The 16581-nt window shown below is 43.1% G+C and overlaps 1 protein-coding gene across 1 annotated transcript in view; it reads right to left on the bottom strand.

Annotated features, from left to right (window-relative positions):
- Positions 1 to 16581, bottom strand: part of LOC126417005 (kinesin-like protein KIF26A) — a 247829-nt gene that overhangs the window by 76671 nt on the left and 154577 nt on the right. The window contains exons 6-7 of the mRNA XM_050084892.1: positions 12986 to 13168; positions 7251 to 7386 (exon numbers count right to left, since the gene is read on the bottom strand). Coding sequence (XP_049940849.1) covers positions 7251 to 7386; positions 12986 to 13168 — 319 coding nt within the window. The remainder of the gene's footprint in view (positions 1 to 7250; positions 7387 to 12985; positions 13169 to 16581) is intronic.

Below are 16581 nucleotides of genomic sequence, written 5' to 3'. Positions count from 1 at the left end.
GAATCCTGCCTCGGGCATGGATGTGTGTGATGTCCTTAGGTTAGTTAGGTTTAAGTAGTTCTAAGTTCTAGGGGACGGATGACCACAGCAGTTAAGTCCCATAGTGCTCAGAGCCATTTAAACACCCCCAAAAATTTTCATATTAGGTGCATTGTGCATACTGCCAGGTACTCCACATCAGCGACTTCAGTAGTCATTAGACTCCGGCCTATGTGACCGAGTGGTTCTAGGTGCTTCAGTCCGGATCCGCGCTGCTGTTCGGTAGCAGGTTCGAATCCTGGCTCGGGTATGGATTTGTTTGATGTCCTTAGGTAGAGTTAGGTTTAAGTAGTTCTAAGTCTAGGGGACTCATGACCTCAGATGTTAAGTCCCATAGTGCTTAGAGTCATTTGAACCATTTTGAGTCATTAGACATCGCGAGAGAACAGAATGGGGCGCTCGGCGAAACTCGCGGACTTCGAACGAGGTCAGATGATTGGGTGTCACTTGTGTCATATGTCTGTGCGCAAGATTTGCACACTCCTAAACATCCCTAGGTCCACTGTTTCCGATGAGATAGTGAAGCCGAAATGAAGGGACACGTACAGCACAAAAGCGTACAGGCCGGCAGCGTATGTTGACTGACAGAGACGGCCGACAGTTGAAGAGGGTCGTAATGTGTAATAGGTAGACATCTATCCAGACCATCAGACAGGAATTCCAGACTGCATCAGGATCCACTGCAGGTACTATGAGAGTTGGGCGGGAGGTGAGAAAACTTGTATTTCATGGTCGAGCTTCTGCTCATAAGTCACACATTACGCCGGTAAACGCCAAACGACGCGTCGCTTTGTGTAAGGAGCGTAAACATTGGACGATCGAACTGTGGAAAACGTTTTGTGGAATGCCGAATCACGGTACACAATGTGGCGATCCGAAGGCAGGGTGTGGGTATGGCAAATACCCGGTGGGCATTCACAGAGGGTGGGTTTGCTGGTAGCTGGGGGCTCCAACGTTAGACGAGTAATGGGGCCCCTTAGGAACATGGCTGCCAAGGAGGGGAAGGAAGCCAGTGTGCACTCCGTGTGCATACCGGGGGGAGTCATTCCGGATGTGGAAAGGGTGCTTCCGGATGCCGTGAAGAGTACAGGGTGCAGCCAACTGCAAGTGGTAGCCCTTGTCGGTACCAATGACGTGTGTCGCTTTGGATCGGAGGAGATTCTCTCTGGTTTCAGGCGGCTAGCGGAAATGATAAAGACTGCCAGTCTTGCTTCCGAGATTAAGGCGGAGCTCACCATCTGCAGCATCGTCGACAGAACCGACTGTGGTCCTTTGGTGCAGAGCCGAGTGGAGGGTCGGAATCAGTGGCTCAGGCGGTTCTGTGACCGTGTAGGCTGCAGATTCCTGGCTTCCCCCATCGGGTGGTGGGTTTCCGGGTTCCACTTAATAGGTCAGGAATCCACTACACACAGGAAGTGGCTACACCGGTAACGGTGGCTGTGTGGAGGTGACAGGACGGCTTTTTTAGGTCAGAGGGTCTTAGGAAACCACAGAAAGCGCGTCCGTCTAAAAGGGGATAGGTAAAACACAGTAAGGTAGTTGTAGAACCGATCGGTATTGTAAATTGTCGTAGCTGTGCTGGGAAACAACCAGAGTTCCAAGCCCCAATAGAAACCACTGAAGCTCAAATAGTAACAGGTACAGAAAGCTGACTAAAGCCGGAAATAAGTTCAGCCGAAATTTTTTCAAACGATCTAACAGTGTTCAGGAAGTATAGATTAAATACAGTTGGCGGTGGAGTATTTATTGCTGTCAGAAGTATTTTGCCTTGTAGTGAAATTGAAGTAGATAGTTCCTGCGAAATAGTATGGGTAGAGATTATACTTGACAATCGGACTAAACTATTAATTGGGTCGTTTTACCGACCCCCCAACTCGGAAGATATAGTTGCTGAACAGTTCAAAGAAAACTTGAGACTCATTTGAAATATGTATCCTACTCATACGATATAGTCGGTGGCGACTTCAGTCTATCTTCGATATGCTGGAAAAATTGTACGTTTAAAGCCAGCGGTAGGCTGAATGCTTTCTCAGAAAATTATTTTGAACAATTAGTTCATGAGCCTACTTGAAGCGTAAATGATTGCGAAAGCATACTTGGTCTCTTAGCAACAAATAATTCTGGACAAGTCGGGAGTATCATGATGAGCACAGGGATTAGCGACCACGAGGCAGTTGCTGCTAGGCCGAATACCGTAACAACCACAACCATCAAAAAGAAACGCAAAGTACATCTATTTAAAAGAGCTGATAAAAATGCTCTTAACGCCTGTTTAAGAAATAGTCTCCACTCCTTCCGATCTGATCATGTAAGCGTATAAAAGTTGTGAAATGATTTCAAAGAGATGGTATCGACGGCAATTGAGAGATATATACCACATAAATCAATAAGTGATGGTACTGATTGCCCATGGTACACAAAACGGGTCAGATCGCTGTTGTAGAAGCAACGAAAAACGCATGCCAAATTTAAAAGAACACAAAATCCCGAAGATTGGCAAAGTTTTGCAGAAGTTCGAAAATAGTACATGATTGAATGCGAGATGCTTTTAATAATTTCCACAACGAAACTCTGTCTCGGAATCTGGCAGAAAACCTAAAGAGATTCTCGTCGTATATAAAGCACACCAGTGGCAAGACGCAATCAGTACCTCCACTGCGCGAAAACAACGGTGAAGTCACTGATGACAGTGCCACTAAAGCAGAGTTATTAAACACGGTTTTCCGAAACTCCTTCACCAAAGAAGACGAAGTAAATATTCCCGAATTCCAATCAAGAACAACTGCGATGATGAGAAACATAGAAGTAGATATCCTAGGTGTAGGGAAGCGGTTTAAATCACTTAATAAAGCCAAGGCTTCCGGTCCAGATGGTATACCAGTCAGGTTCCTTTCAGAGTACGTAGATGCAATAGCTCCATATTTATCAATTATATACAACCGCTCGTTCGCAGAAAGATCCGTACGTAAAGTGCAAAGTTGCTCAGGTCACACCAACACCAAAAAAGCGAAATAGGAGTAATCCGATGAATTACAGGCCCATATCACTAGTGTCGATTTGCAGTAGGGTTTGGAACATATACAGTATTCGAACATTATGAAGTACCTCGAAGGAAACGATTTACTGACATATAGTCAGCATGGATTCAGAAAATATCTTTCTTGCAGAACACAATTAGCTCTTTATACTCATGGAGTAATGAGTACTAACGACAAGGGTTGTCAAATTGATTCCATATTTTTAGATTTCCAGAAGGCTTTCGACACCGTTCCTCACAAGCGTGTTCTAACCAAACTGTGTGCCTATGGAATATCGCCTCAGTTGTGCGACTGGATTCATGATTTCCTGTCAGAAAGGTCACAGTTGGTAGTAATAGACGGAAAGTCATCGAATAAAACAGAAGTAATATCCGGCGTTCCCCGAGGAAGTCTTATAGGCGCTCTATTGTTCCTGATCAATAATAACGACAACGGACACAATATGAGTAGCCGTCTTAGGTTGTCTGCACATGATGCTGTCATTTACCGTCTTGTAAAGTCATCAGATGACCAAAATGGATTGCAAAATGATTTATATATCTGTGTGGTGCGAGAAGTGACTATTGACCCTGAATAAAGAAAAGCGTGAAGTTATTCACATGAGCACTAAAAGAAATGCGCTAAATTTCGGTTACGCGCTAAGTCACACAAATCTGAAGGCTGTAAATTGAAGTAAATACTTAGGGATTACAATTAAAAATAACCTAAATTGGGACGATCATATAGATAGTGTTGTGGGCAGAGCAAACAAAAGACTGCGATTCATTGGCAGAAGACTTAGGAGGTGCAACAGATCTACTAAAGAGACTGCTTACACTACACTTGTCCGCCCTATTCTGGAGTATTGGTGTGCGGTGTGGGATCCGAATCAGGTGGAACTGACAGATGATATTGAAAAAGTTTAAAGAAGGGCGGCTCGTTTTGTATTATCGCGAAATAGGGGAGATAGTGCCACAGACATGATACGTGAATTGGAGTGGCAACCATTAAAACAAAGGCGTTTCTCGTTGCGACGGGATCTTCTCATGAAATTTCAATCACCAGTTCTCTCTTCCGATTGCAAAAACTTACTGTTGGCACCCACGTGCATAGGGAGTAATGATCATCACGATAAAATAAGAGAAATCAGGGCTCGCACAGAAAAATTGAAGTCGAGAGTGGAACGGTAGAGAGACAACTTGAAGGTGGTTCATTGAACCCTCTGCCAGGCACTTAATTGTGAATGGCAGAGTAATCACGAAGGTGTAGATGTAGAACGACATGCACCAGCGTGTGTAGTGCCAATAGTACAATTCAGTTTTGGGGGTAATTTTTTGAGTTGTCACGCCTGTTAAATGTCATAAGAAAATTTTTTCCAGCTATTTGTATGTTACAAACACTATTGCTGTTCCTTTGGTTGTGATTTTGGTATTGTTTGTGCTGTACGTAGTGCAAAACGTCTCGTTTTCGTGTGCTTTTGAAGTGAAAAATTTATTAAATCAAAATGCCACTCATGGGTATAAAGTCAGGGAATAATTTATGTTACATTTTCGTGACAGAAACGAAATCTGACAACTCAAGTGAAGACTTTCTAGTAGCATTATTTTAATGTGGTCGTAGATGACCATGATGAGTCTTGGGCCCTACATACACGTTGCAGCTTTCGTTCAGTTATACTACTAGACTGATCGATAGACAAAAACGATCTCTGGCTTTTGCTGTGCTAACGGTTTGGCAGGAGCCTACAAACCATACAAATAGTCCCAATTATTGCTTTATTCCCCCTATGGAATCCATTTTCTCCACTCACACATAGACTTTTTCCCTCCTAAATGAGGAGTTGTCGGTGATGAACGCGGAGATATATTCTGATAGAATTCTGGAATGGAGCAAATATATCAGCGCCGTTGGAGTGAAGCAATACTTGTAGATTTTTGTAAGGATGCTCCGGAATTCACTCACAAGAGGCAAGCCAAAAAACAATGATCTCATTAAAATCATCAAAAGATTCTTTTCATACCCAAAGAACTGCCAGGTTGTCTTCCTTTAATTTAGAGCTCTTAGAATGTAAGTGTCATAAAAAAAGTCATTGAGCTTTCAGTGTTATTGGTATATGTAATTAAAATATATCGTATTCACTTAATCTGTTAAAATAATATATTTCAACTTATTGTATGAGGGACAGTCAAATGAAAACCGAGCACCCGCCACAATGGAGCATGCGTAAAGACATTTATGAAACATTTTCCATACAGCCTGGATATTTCACCGTGTGATTTTCATATCTTTGGTGACCTGAAGAAGGACACGCGTGGGTGTCGGTTTCAGTCGGACGAAGAAGTAAGTGCAGGAGTGAACGGTTGTGGAGTTGTCAGTGGCCGACCACGTTCTACGAGGCAATGGGATAAATGTCGTAGCGCGTGTGGTGATTAGTTTTGAATGGAACCATTCCATGGTGCCGCTGTGGTGGGTGTTCGATTTTTATTTGACTGCCCCTTATATTTCACAGAAACTAGAGTTAATAAAAATTTTACTTTACAATATTCGTTTTCCTCACCCCAAAATTAGTAGAATCTGACTCATCAAGCGAAGCAAACATATTAGAGTTATTTACCCCTTCTTGTATTGGCCGTGTCTGCAGTTAAAATTGTTGGGTGTGAGGTTCGCCAGTTATGCAAAACACCGTTTTTCTCAGTACCCAAAAATGTTTCGGCACCACTGTGCCTTCATCAGCGGGTTTTCGTTTTTATTTATTCTGCAATGTGAACATTTTTGTTAAATGATTACAAAATTATGTGCATTTGTAATTCAAACAACAGATAGTTTCTTTTTATAAACACCTTTAATTTTGGTGTGCAAATTAAAGGTATTTACAAAAAGAAACGATCTGTTGTTTGAACTAAAAATGCACATAATTTTATAATCATTTAACAAAAATGTTCACTTTGCAGAATAAACAAAAACGAAAATCCACTGATGATGGCACAGCAGCGCCGAAACATTTTTGGGTACTGAGAAAAACAGTGTTTTGCATAACTGGCGGATCTCACATCCAACAGACTTATTTACTTTTAATTGTAATGTTTTATCGCCATCCCTTGATGGTGCGACGAGACATTGAGACGATACGTAGTTTAAGTAACTTGTACTGTTTCGCCTGGGTGGACTTGGGTTTAAAAAACGTAAACTAAATATTACGATAGATTTTATTTTATTACATTACACACTGACCACGTGGCCCACTTCTTAAATGGATGAACTGACTGTTCACAGGGACTAAGATTATATGAGATTGCTACGTTGTTGATTTTTATATTTTATATTACGATAGATTTTATTCCAAAGAAGAAGAGATAGAACTACAGTGGACATGTTATTCCATGGACTCTTGCGCTTCTATGCCTGAACTATCTTTCCTTTGTCATTCGCTTATCTTATTTGCTTGGATTCGGACCTAAGAGGACGTTCTTGTGTAAAGCTCATCTTGCTGTACCAGCTGATAATGTAAGTTGTACTTAAAACCCGAAAATATAATGGTTATTTTGTCAAAAGAATTTGTGTATGTGGTCAGCCTATTGTAAATCTGATACCTATATTGTCTTAAGTAGATCTGGCCTTAACAAAGAATTTTCATTGTTAGGCGCCATCTTAGAAAATCTTTAACATTTTTCTTTTAGCTCATCTACGAGACGTGCCGTCGCTTAGGACAATTAACTTTATTTCAGATCCTACGAGACCGGAGGCAGCTACTAATAAATTAACAATTTTACTTACAGATTTTCTATATATCACGAGATAACATCCCAGGCAGAAAAGGTCTGGTCACAGGATTCCAGTGCCATTATAGGATTTCATTTGTAGGTGCTACTCTTGTTATCTTATATTGGGGAATCGAGACGAAACCTCGATATATCGACGATTACGTAACTACCCTGAGAACTGAGCTAGTTTACTGAGTGCTTATACACGTCGGGCTAAATTAAACAACATATTACACTGTTAATAATATTCCTACATTAGTTATTTCTCTTTTAGGCTGAGCCATTGCATTAATGTGTGTTTCTTTTTATATATGTCACGGCTCATATTTTATTTTATTACATTACACACTGACCACGTGGCCCACTTCTTAAATGGATGAACTGGCTGTTCACAGGGACTAAGATTATATAAGATTGCTACGTTGTTGATTACCTGAGAGGTAGATGCTTCTGCCTGTTGAGGATGGCGAGCAGGATGTTGCCGAAACCCGACAGCCCGGCGCCCGCCTTGGATCGGTCACCGCCGCCCACGTCGATCAGGTGGAGCCTGCTGCGACCTCCGACCACTGCTGGAAGAAGAGGGACACGGCGACAGCCCTCAGCAACACTGCGTGCACACTGGACAACCTAGCAAGCACCTCTGTACACTCTGGCTACTGCCACGCAGCTACTACGAGGGACGTTCGATAAGTAATCCAAAACATTTTTTTCTGAAAGCAGATTGGTTTAATTCAGGGTTCCAGTACACCATGTTATTCCTCACTCTTTTGTTTTTGAACACAATTTCCGTTCAACGAGACGATTTACGCCTCCTTACTGTGATAGCTCGTAAGCCCGCATGGTGCCACTCTAGTGGTCGAAGTTGGAGCCAACGTCTTGCTGCATCAGTAACCTCCCCATCATCCAGCGCTGCTTCGCTCGGAGTGCATCCTACATTGGACCAAACAGATGGAAGTCGGAAGGTGCGAGATCCGGGCTGCAGGGCGGAAGAACAATCTAATTAAATTTTGTGACCTCTCGGGTGCGCAGACTTAAGGGGGGACGCTGATCAAAAACACACACTATTTCAAAAATGCGCCAAAACGACAGTTTTGGAGATATGGTATTGAAATTTTGTACCACGCTTTACATGAAAGTAACACAGTCGCATATAAAATCCTTGCATTATATATATTCAACTTTTTTAATGAAATTTGAAGTTTTATTTTCAAAAAATAATGTATGTTCCTTTTTCTCAGAAAGTATTCAAGAGATTTCTACAAAAATTTCTCTGTTTCATCTCTTTATATGTTGTAAGCTTCTCTCATGAGGTTTTTGGAATAGGTCAAATAGGAGAATTTTCATAATTTTTTAATTATAATTCTACAAGTACAATATTAAATTCATCAAAAATTCCAAACACTTTGCCCCATAACTTTCAATCACAATTTCAAAAGTTGCTCTTGAGGCAACGTTTATTAGGTTTACAGAAATATGTGTACAAAATTTCATAATTCAGTATTCATAGAATCTGAGGAAAAGGTACACAAACTTCACAAAACAAACTTTTCAGGAAATGCAATTTAAAGTTCATCCTAACTTTTTACCTTATGTCACTTCTTCAGAAGGCACGACATTGGTACTCTGGGTCGTCTTTCCCTTCAAGGCTTCCTTTCTGGTTTCCTTGTTGTCTGTTTTCTTTCCTTTACCAGGTCTTCAACTGACTTTTCAGCAGCAGAGACGCGCTATAAATCTATTTTTCTCAGGATGTTATGAGTAAAATTTCCTATCTTGAGGCCCGTTCTTTCTAATACCTTCATCCTCCCGTCGTTCCCATCATTAAATACAATAACTGTATCATAAGTTGCAATTCTGACAACTGTAGCATATGCAAATGTCTTTTTAGGGCTTCGTTCCCATATAAGTGAATTTAGAGACTCATTTGGATTTTGGGTGCTGCCATGAACACACTTTTTGAGAAGTGCAGGATCGGCCAAAGATGATCTATAAAACCGAAGAGTGTGTATCATGGCCTTCTAGATGTATCCCGCACACGTTTGGTTGAAAGTAATACACAGAATCGTTGTTTACTGAGCTGGTATTGAAGTGCTGCTTCAAAACGTGGGAGTGGCAGTAAGGCTGCGTCACACTTTTAATTAATTTTCAGGCACTTTGGATGCGATTTCAACATTGAAACTTTGCGATCTTATTGTCCATGAGTTGTACTAACAAATAAAAAATAAACCGAAAATTGATATTTTTGGTCAATTTCATCAACGTCCCCCCTTCAGTGAAGCCTTGCGTTGACACGAAGAAGGAGTGTTTGATTGTGATCCGTCGATCACATCGAATGAGAGTGTCTGCACGTTCCAACACTGCAGGAGTCACAACTGTGTATTGCCGGCAAGCATGCGGGAGATGGGATACAATCGCGTGACCTTGCGATGATGACACACGCCTCGTGAAATGACTCATCGTACTTTTGTTCAGTGTCAGACATTTTGCAAGCACCCATGTATATCTGCGATGCTCTTGTTTTATGCCAAAAGAAGCTCAGTTACAGCTGTCTGCTTGGAACACACTTCCATTACAGACGCCATTCTGAAGGGCAAGTATAGCGCCACCAACTATAGGAACTTCATAAAACAATAGTGGCTGAAGCGGAAACATGCCACGATCTCCCAAAACAAATTCCGAATTTTTCAACCTAAAATGACCGAGGAAAAAATGTATTGCGTTAGTTACTGAACGGTGCTCGTATAAGCAAAGCATAAACCTTATGAGTTACCGATTTGCTCTTTTGCTTGATTGTGCTGCAGCTTACAAGCTTACGGCATAGCAGTCGGATTTTTGTATATTTTTAATATTTATGGTACGTTCAGGACTCAAACATCAATCTCCCAAAGCATCCGGTGCAACTATCTGTGTACAACACTCAGTAATCGACTAGAAAATCGACTATGAAGTTCTCCGACCGACTTTAATCCACTGAACGTAGGACGATTTATGACAGACCGCGTGGCACTAGCGGTAGCGCTTAAGACTGGCAGTTGCTGGACCGCTTGTTAGAGTCTCGTTTCATTCATTATTGTTTCGTTTAATTCGAATATATGAGTCATTTAAATATAAAATTCATCCAATATATTCTAATTAACTCATACATAATTATCATTTTTATGGAAATGCAGATGATCTTGTTTCTAATTACTATAAAAACTGTCTAATACATTGCTTAATCCTGCTCTTTGAACGTATGCTATAAACTTCCTTTCGAGTAGGGTTTGTAATTCATAACGGAACAAGTCCTCTGTGAGTAGCACTACTTCTTCACGAACTACTGCCGATGATGTTCGACGGGACTATTTCCGTGAGAATTTGCATATAAGATAAAGGTCATCTCTCATACATAGTAATGAAATTTCACTGCATAAACAGTGTCGAATAATGTCTTCTTGTGCCGTCGAATGACCAGCCAAATTGCTGTCGTCCACGTCCGACATTACAATTTTTTTGTCTAAATAGAACATATTCACGCACAAAGACGTAAAACGCCACCTGCTGCTTCAGAAACGAACACTGGAATGCAAGTACCTCCATAACCGTTCCTTGCAAAAGACGTCGTATCCCTTCCAACCATTGTGGAATTCGTGGAAATCTTTTGTCCACAAGCGGCTATGGCCTGCTCCGCAGGTAGTTCTACCAGCTTAAGCATCGTTCCAGTGGCATGGGATCTCGGTTTCGGCAGCCGTTGTCGACGTCGTAAACTAATAGTAACTCGCGTAGTTCAAAGTACACACTCTTTACGTAAAGAGGTGCTCTATTGTATTGCGTTCCCACACAAGTTTCATTAAGTTTCCATAAAAATTATAATTAGATCTGTTAATTATCAAATATTTAATGAATTTTATGATTAAATGTCTTGGGTATTCGAATTAATGGAAAAAAATACCAAACCGACACTCGAACCAGCGAGCCACGGAATACTTATCAACCGCTAAAGCCATACGGCCCGCCAAAAGTTGTCGGACCATTTCTGAATTAAGGTCGGCGACAAAACTTCCGGGGCGAGGCCGATTTACATGAGAATTTTTTAGAGTTACAGCGAATGCCATGGCAAACTGATATCGGAGTTCCGAACATCACATATCACAAATTTTAAAAACCACAAAGAACCGATGCTTTGTTAAGGGTGATTCAAAATCAGTGTCAGGTTTTTGAGGCTTTATACCATTTATTACATTCAGCTTACAGGTATAAACATCAAATGAAAGAACAACTCAAACAGTTTTCCTTACAAGTGTTCAATGTGAGCACCATTCTTCACACGACACACATCGAGTCGATAGACAAATTCTTCCCTAACCTTGACCAATGTGTCTGGAGTAAATGTTGTAGCAACTGCTTCAGTCCTATTTCTGAAGTCGGACACATAATCTACGTAGAGGTGGCTCATACACATGATCCTTTATCAACCCTAAAGGCAAAAATCGCATGGAATCATATCGAGTGAACGTGGAGACCAAGCGAAACAAGCTCTGTCATCCAGCCCGAGCAGCCAGTCCGGCAGTCGGGTACAACTTCGTGTGATCAATTACGTATTGAGTTATACCAGTGAGGCGGTTCACCGTCCTGCTGCCAAATAAAATTCTGGGGTTTCAGTTTCTCCCCATTCACGAAAGAGCAAAAGTTCTGGCGCCTCAAGGTAAGGGACACCGATTACATTTGCTTCACCGACAAATCTCTGTTTGTCTCTCTCTCTCTCTCTCTCTCTCTCTCTCTCTCTCTCTCTCTCTCTATGCCCGAACAGGCCTCGAAGACCCGACCACGCGGATAGAGAGAGGCGTGTGGTCACCACACCGCTCTCTCGACCGTTGTCACTTTTCATGACCGGAGCCGCTACTTCCCTGTCAATTAGATCCTCAATTAGCCTCACAAGGGCTGAGTTCATCCCGCTTGCCTACAGTTCTCAGTAGATTAAAAACAGTCACCCATCCAAGTCATAGCCAAGCCCGACTGCGCTTAACTTCGGTGATCTGACGGGAACTGGTATTACTACTAAAGTAAGGGTGCTGGATCACCAAAAAATAGGCCCGTAATCTCTACACTGGGATATGACACAAAGAAATTCAATTTAGGGGGTCTCGCTGCAACAGTACCATCTCGTGGGGAAGTGATGACTCACAGATGAGCGCATTATGTGTGTTCACATGTCCACTTTGCTGAAATGTCGATTCATCACTGAAGACACGATCCAGAAAAAATTTTCAACTAGCAATTTCTAACGAAAGACACATTCGAATGCGCTCAGGTATACAAGTAAAATTGTTTGAGTTGCTCTTTCATTTGATGAGTTATTTAAACTGTAATAAATGTTATGTTATGTTAATCGGGGAGCTAGAAACGACGGAGAGGCTCCATCCCCGCCGCAGCCGCAGTGGTCCACAACCCCACGACGACTACCGCAGTCCACTTCACCCCTCAGCCGCCCCACACCCAACCCAGGGTTATTGTGCGGTTCTGCCCCTGGTGGACCTCCCCCCCCCCCCCCGCCCGCCCCACTCAGGGAACGTCTCACACAAGACGAGTGTAACCCCTATGTTTGCGTGGTAATGGTGGTGTGCGCGTACGAGGAGAACTTGTTTGCGATGCAATCGCCGACATAGTGTAGCTGAGGCGGAATAAGAGGAACAAGCCAGCATTTGCCGAGGCAGATGGAAAACCGCCTAAAAACCATCTACAGATTGGCCGGCTCACCGGACCTCGACACAAATCCGCCGGGCGGATTCGTGCCGGGGACCAGGCGCTCCTCCCCGCCCGGAAAGCCGTGCGTTAGACCGCACGGCCAACCGGGCGGGCGTAATAAATGTTACAAAGCATTAAAACCCTGATATTCATTTTGAAACATCCAGTGTTATGAACTTCTCAAGTGTTTTAGAGAAGTCGAGGTCCAAAGTTGTATGAGCTTCTCTGGCGCCAGCCGTCCGGTAGTGGAGTTAGCACAACTCGCATAAGATGAGTGTAAGATAGTGACGTGTTGCTATAAGACTCTAAAACTCTGGTCGCTGTACTGACCCCTGTAGGGTGGCCTCAGGGAACGTTTGTTGTGGGCCTGTTAGAGAACAGAGACGGTGTGTGTGTGTGTGTGTGTGTGTGTGTGTGTGTGTGTGTGTGTATGCGCGCGCGCCTCACCTTGACCCCTGGATGCGACGCGGTACTGGTAGAGGTGCAGACGGAACAGCATGAGGGCGCCCGGCGTGCGCTCGGCCAGCGCCTCGTCCAGGTAGAAGGCGGCGCGCTCTGCACTGGGAACCCGCAGCTCGCTGGTCTCTGGGTCGTCGCTAAGGAGCACGCCGGGGGCCTGGTCCACGTCCGCTGCAAATGTTCAAATGTGTGTGAAACCTTACGTGACTTAACTGCTAAGGTCATCAGTCCCTAAGTTACACTCTACTTAACCTAAATTATCCTAAGGACAAACACACACACCCATGCCCGAGGGAGGACTCGAACCTCCGCCGGGACCAGCTGCACAATCCATGACTGCAGCGCCCTAGACCGCTCGGCTAATCCCGCGCGGTGTCCGCTGCAACACCACACCACAGTCACGTACAGTACAAGTCGCTCTACCCGCTGTCAACTCGACTCTGCGCAAGGCAGGTCATTTCTCTTTTTATTTATGCACTTATTTTGCTGTTTGGAAACACGATAACAGATGGCAACAGAAGCACAACGGATATTAGAAGAAGAATTTCGTAATCTGTAAAATTTCTGGCTCTAGCAACCAAGCTTACTTAATTGCTGACCTGTAATGACCGAATCCTGAAAAGCTGCCAGGAAAAAATACTGAAAAAATCATCTGAGTATGAACATTAGCTGTAAGTTTTGTAACTTAGGCAGAGGTGCACAACGCAAGCCGCTTGTAACAGTCCATTAAGAGGTTAGACGCATTAAGAAACCGCTGAATTCACGTGCAACGATTGCGAATTGGAGGTAAAAAGCGACGCAGTCACGTATCATCTGCAAGTAAACTGCCTCTAACGCCAAGCAAGGAGGAGCTTGACAGAGTTCGAGTGACCCAACAGCCGCCTCGGATGGACGAGCCTACAGCAGGTGCTATGTAAGTGGGCAATCAGACTCGATTCACTTTGAGCACTGGGGAGGACATGCAAAGTTTGCCTGTACGTCTGGGCTCGGGTTATTTGGTGTCTCTCGTACATTTGTCTACACATATCAATGTCTGTACGTCAATCACATTGTGACGAGTACTCGGATCTAAGAGTTCGATTAGAACCATAGTACTTGACACCTCCATGATTTGTGATCTGTTGTACCATACATTACTGCGTGTACCCGAATCTTAACGGAGCTACAGGCCGGGATGGCAATTTGCTCTGGTAATTGGTGTAAGTCTGATCTATGTTCTACAATAATTGAAGTTATAAACCAGTGTCTGTGATATTCTCCGTGTTCGTTGCAATCACGTGGAAGATCAATAAGAAGCAGATCAGTAAACGAAGCGAAAGTCTCGTTTCCCCTACAGTCACCATACCTGCATCCTCACCCTAATATCCGAGTTATTCTGTATTTTCTCCAACCACAGAGATCTGAAAAATTTCATCTTGAACCCTTCGCTGTTTCACTTCGATACACAGCCGCTTGCGTGACAAGAAACGGATGACCAAAAATCTCGCTTCACCTCTGGTCTCAGCATGGGCTTATAAAGTAAGTATATGGCAACCCAGGTCGGGTTACGACAAACCAAAGCATGCTACCTACCGCATAAGGCAGCCGTGATCATTGGAAAGTAATGATTAATTAGTGTTCGCGACCATGGATCGCAACACATCTCGTTTCCACGCGGCACCACAGTTTGGTGGGGGCCTTTATTCAGTTGACGCGGCACGTGCGGAGCGATTCTACCCTCTGATTGGCAAATGGAGCGCTGGATGGATGTTTCTTTTGAAGATGTGGGATTCATGGGTGAATTTTTTCCGGCGACTACTGGTGGGCCATCGTCTTTCGCTGATATCCAATGACATTTGGTTGGTTGGTTTGGGGAAGGAGACCAGACAGCGTGGTCATCGGTCTCATCGGATTAAGGAAGGATTGGGAAGGAAGTCGGCCGTGCCCTTTCAGAGGAACCATCCCGGCATTTGCCTGGAGTGATTTAGGGAAATCACGGAAAACCTAAATCAGGATGGCCGGACGCGGGCTTGAACCGTCGTCCTCCAATGACAGTGGTCCACAAATAATGGCCGTAGCAAATTCACCCAATAACTCCACTTCTTCAGAATAAGTATGGGAAAACTGTTTTTATAAGTGAACGGGACACTAGTTTTTGACAATTTTCAGGTAACTAGCGACACCAGGAGATCCCAATAGAGAGGTAGAAACGTTTGAGTGTGTAAGACGAAATCTAAAGAGGAGCATGAGGTGGGTTTACAATACCAGTGATATTTTGCTGCCTGCGAGACGTGTTCGGTACCAACTGATAGATCCGTTTCTCCCTTTCTGCACTTCCCCTTATGCTCATCTGACTGTTTTTTCACTGTTCTTTTCCTAGTTCCCATAACTATATGACTTCCTTAATTTTTTGAGAACTTGACCGTACAATTTAATCGAAAATTTTCTATCCTCTAGTGTTTTTTACAGCGACTTTTGAAGTTAAGCGTGTGCAGGCATTTATTTGCGTGCAGGTAATTTTTTTTTTACATGTTTCGGTCGACAAACACGAGCATCTGGAGAAATTACGTAGCCGAGGGCCGAACGTTACAAAAAACGGGCAGTGTATAGCGCCGCAGTCATACATTTGACAGCTCTTCAATTTTAATTTTTACTTTTGAAGTTTATGGAGCAATTAGTAGCTAAATTCTATACGATTGTGTTAATCCACATATAAATACGATGTGTAGGCCGAGGATATTCAGTGGCATGCTGTTAACCGTCTTCCCAGCCTCCCCAAAAATTTGGCCGTTGAAATCCAAGATTAAGACGATGTTGATCGCCCATTTCCACGGCAGGGCTTGATCCTTCACGAATTTCTACCAGAGGGAGGCGGGGATGTCTATGAGCACCATGGGTCTGACCATCGGTCGGTCTCTGCATCTTATTGATAGCGCCTGGTCTCACCTCCTGTAACGATGCGGATATGCGACGACGAGCGACATGGTGCTTCGAGCGGTTTCACAAGAAGTGGTTGCTGTCAGTTTCCAAAAGCTTCACAACCGATACCGGAAGTGTGTTGTAACTAATGGTGATTACTTTGAAGGCCAGTAAAGATATTTTGTTTGTAACTCTTGTTTTCTTTGTTTTCGAAGACCATTTACCGATCATTTAAAACGCATCTTGTAGCTTTCTTGTCAGTATTTTCAGTTCATCTACATTTTCACTGATTAGCAGTCTGGAAAGGCAAGTACATTCACTCTTATTCTTATGCTAATTCCCTGTTCTGCTTCGCTTGCTGCATCCAGTTTTTCCTGTGTTATTATGTTGAAGAACAGTGGTGATATTCCATCTCCTCGTCACGCTACTGTTTTTATGTCTAAAACCATGGAATATTCTTCTTCAACTTTCAGTATCGCTTTAGAGCCTTCCAGTGTAATTTTATGAAGATTTTTAATCTTCTTTGGTACTCCAAACTTCTCCGTTTTCGCCCACAGCTTTTCTCTATTTATGCAGTCATAGGCTTCCTTAAAATCAAAACGCGATATTGACATTCTTTTGTTTTATTCCCAATATTTTGATATGGCTTTTTTAGTACAAATAAGTGATCAGTGGAGAATGGATTC

The sequence above is a fragment of the Schistocerca serialis genome, chromosome 8 (genome assembly GCF_023864345.2).
Source record: "Schistocerca serialis cubense isolate TAMUIC-IGC-003099 chromosome 8, iqSchSeri2.2, whole genome shotgun sequence".
In the NCBI taxonomy this organism is placed as follows: domain Eukaryota; kingdom Metazoa; phylum Arthropoda; class Insecta; order Orthoptera; family Acrididae; genus Schistocerca; species Schistocerca serialis.
This window is presented reverse-complemented; position numbering and strand designations above follow the sequence as displayed.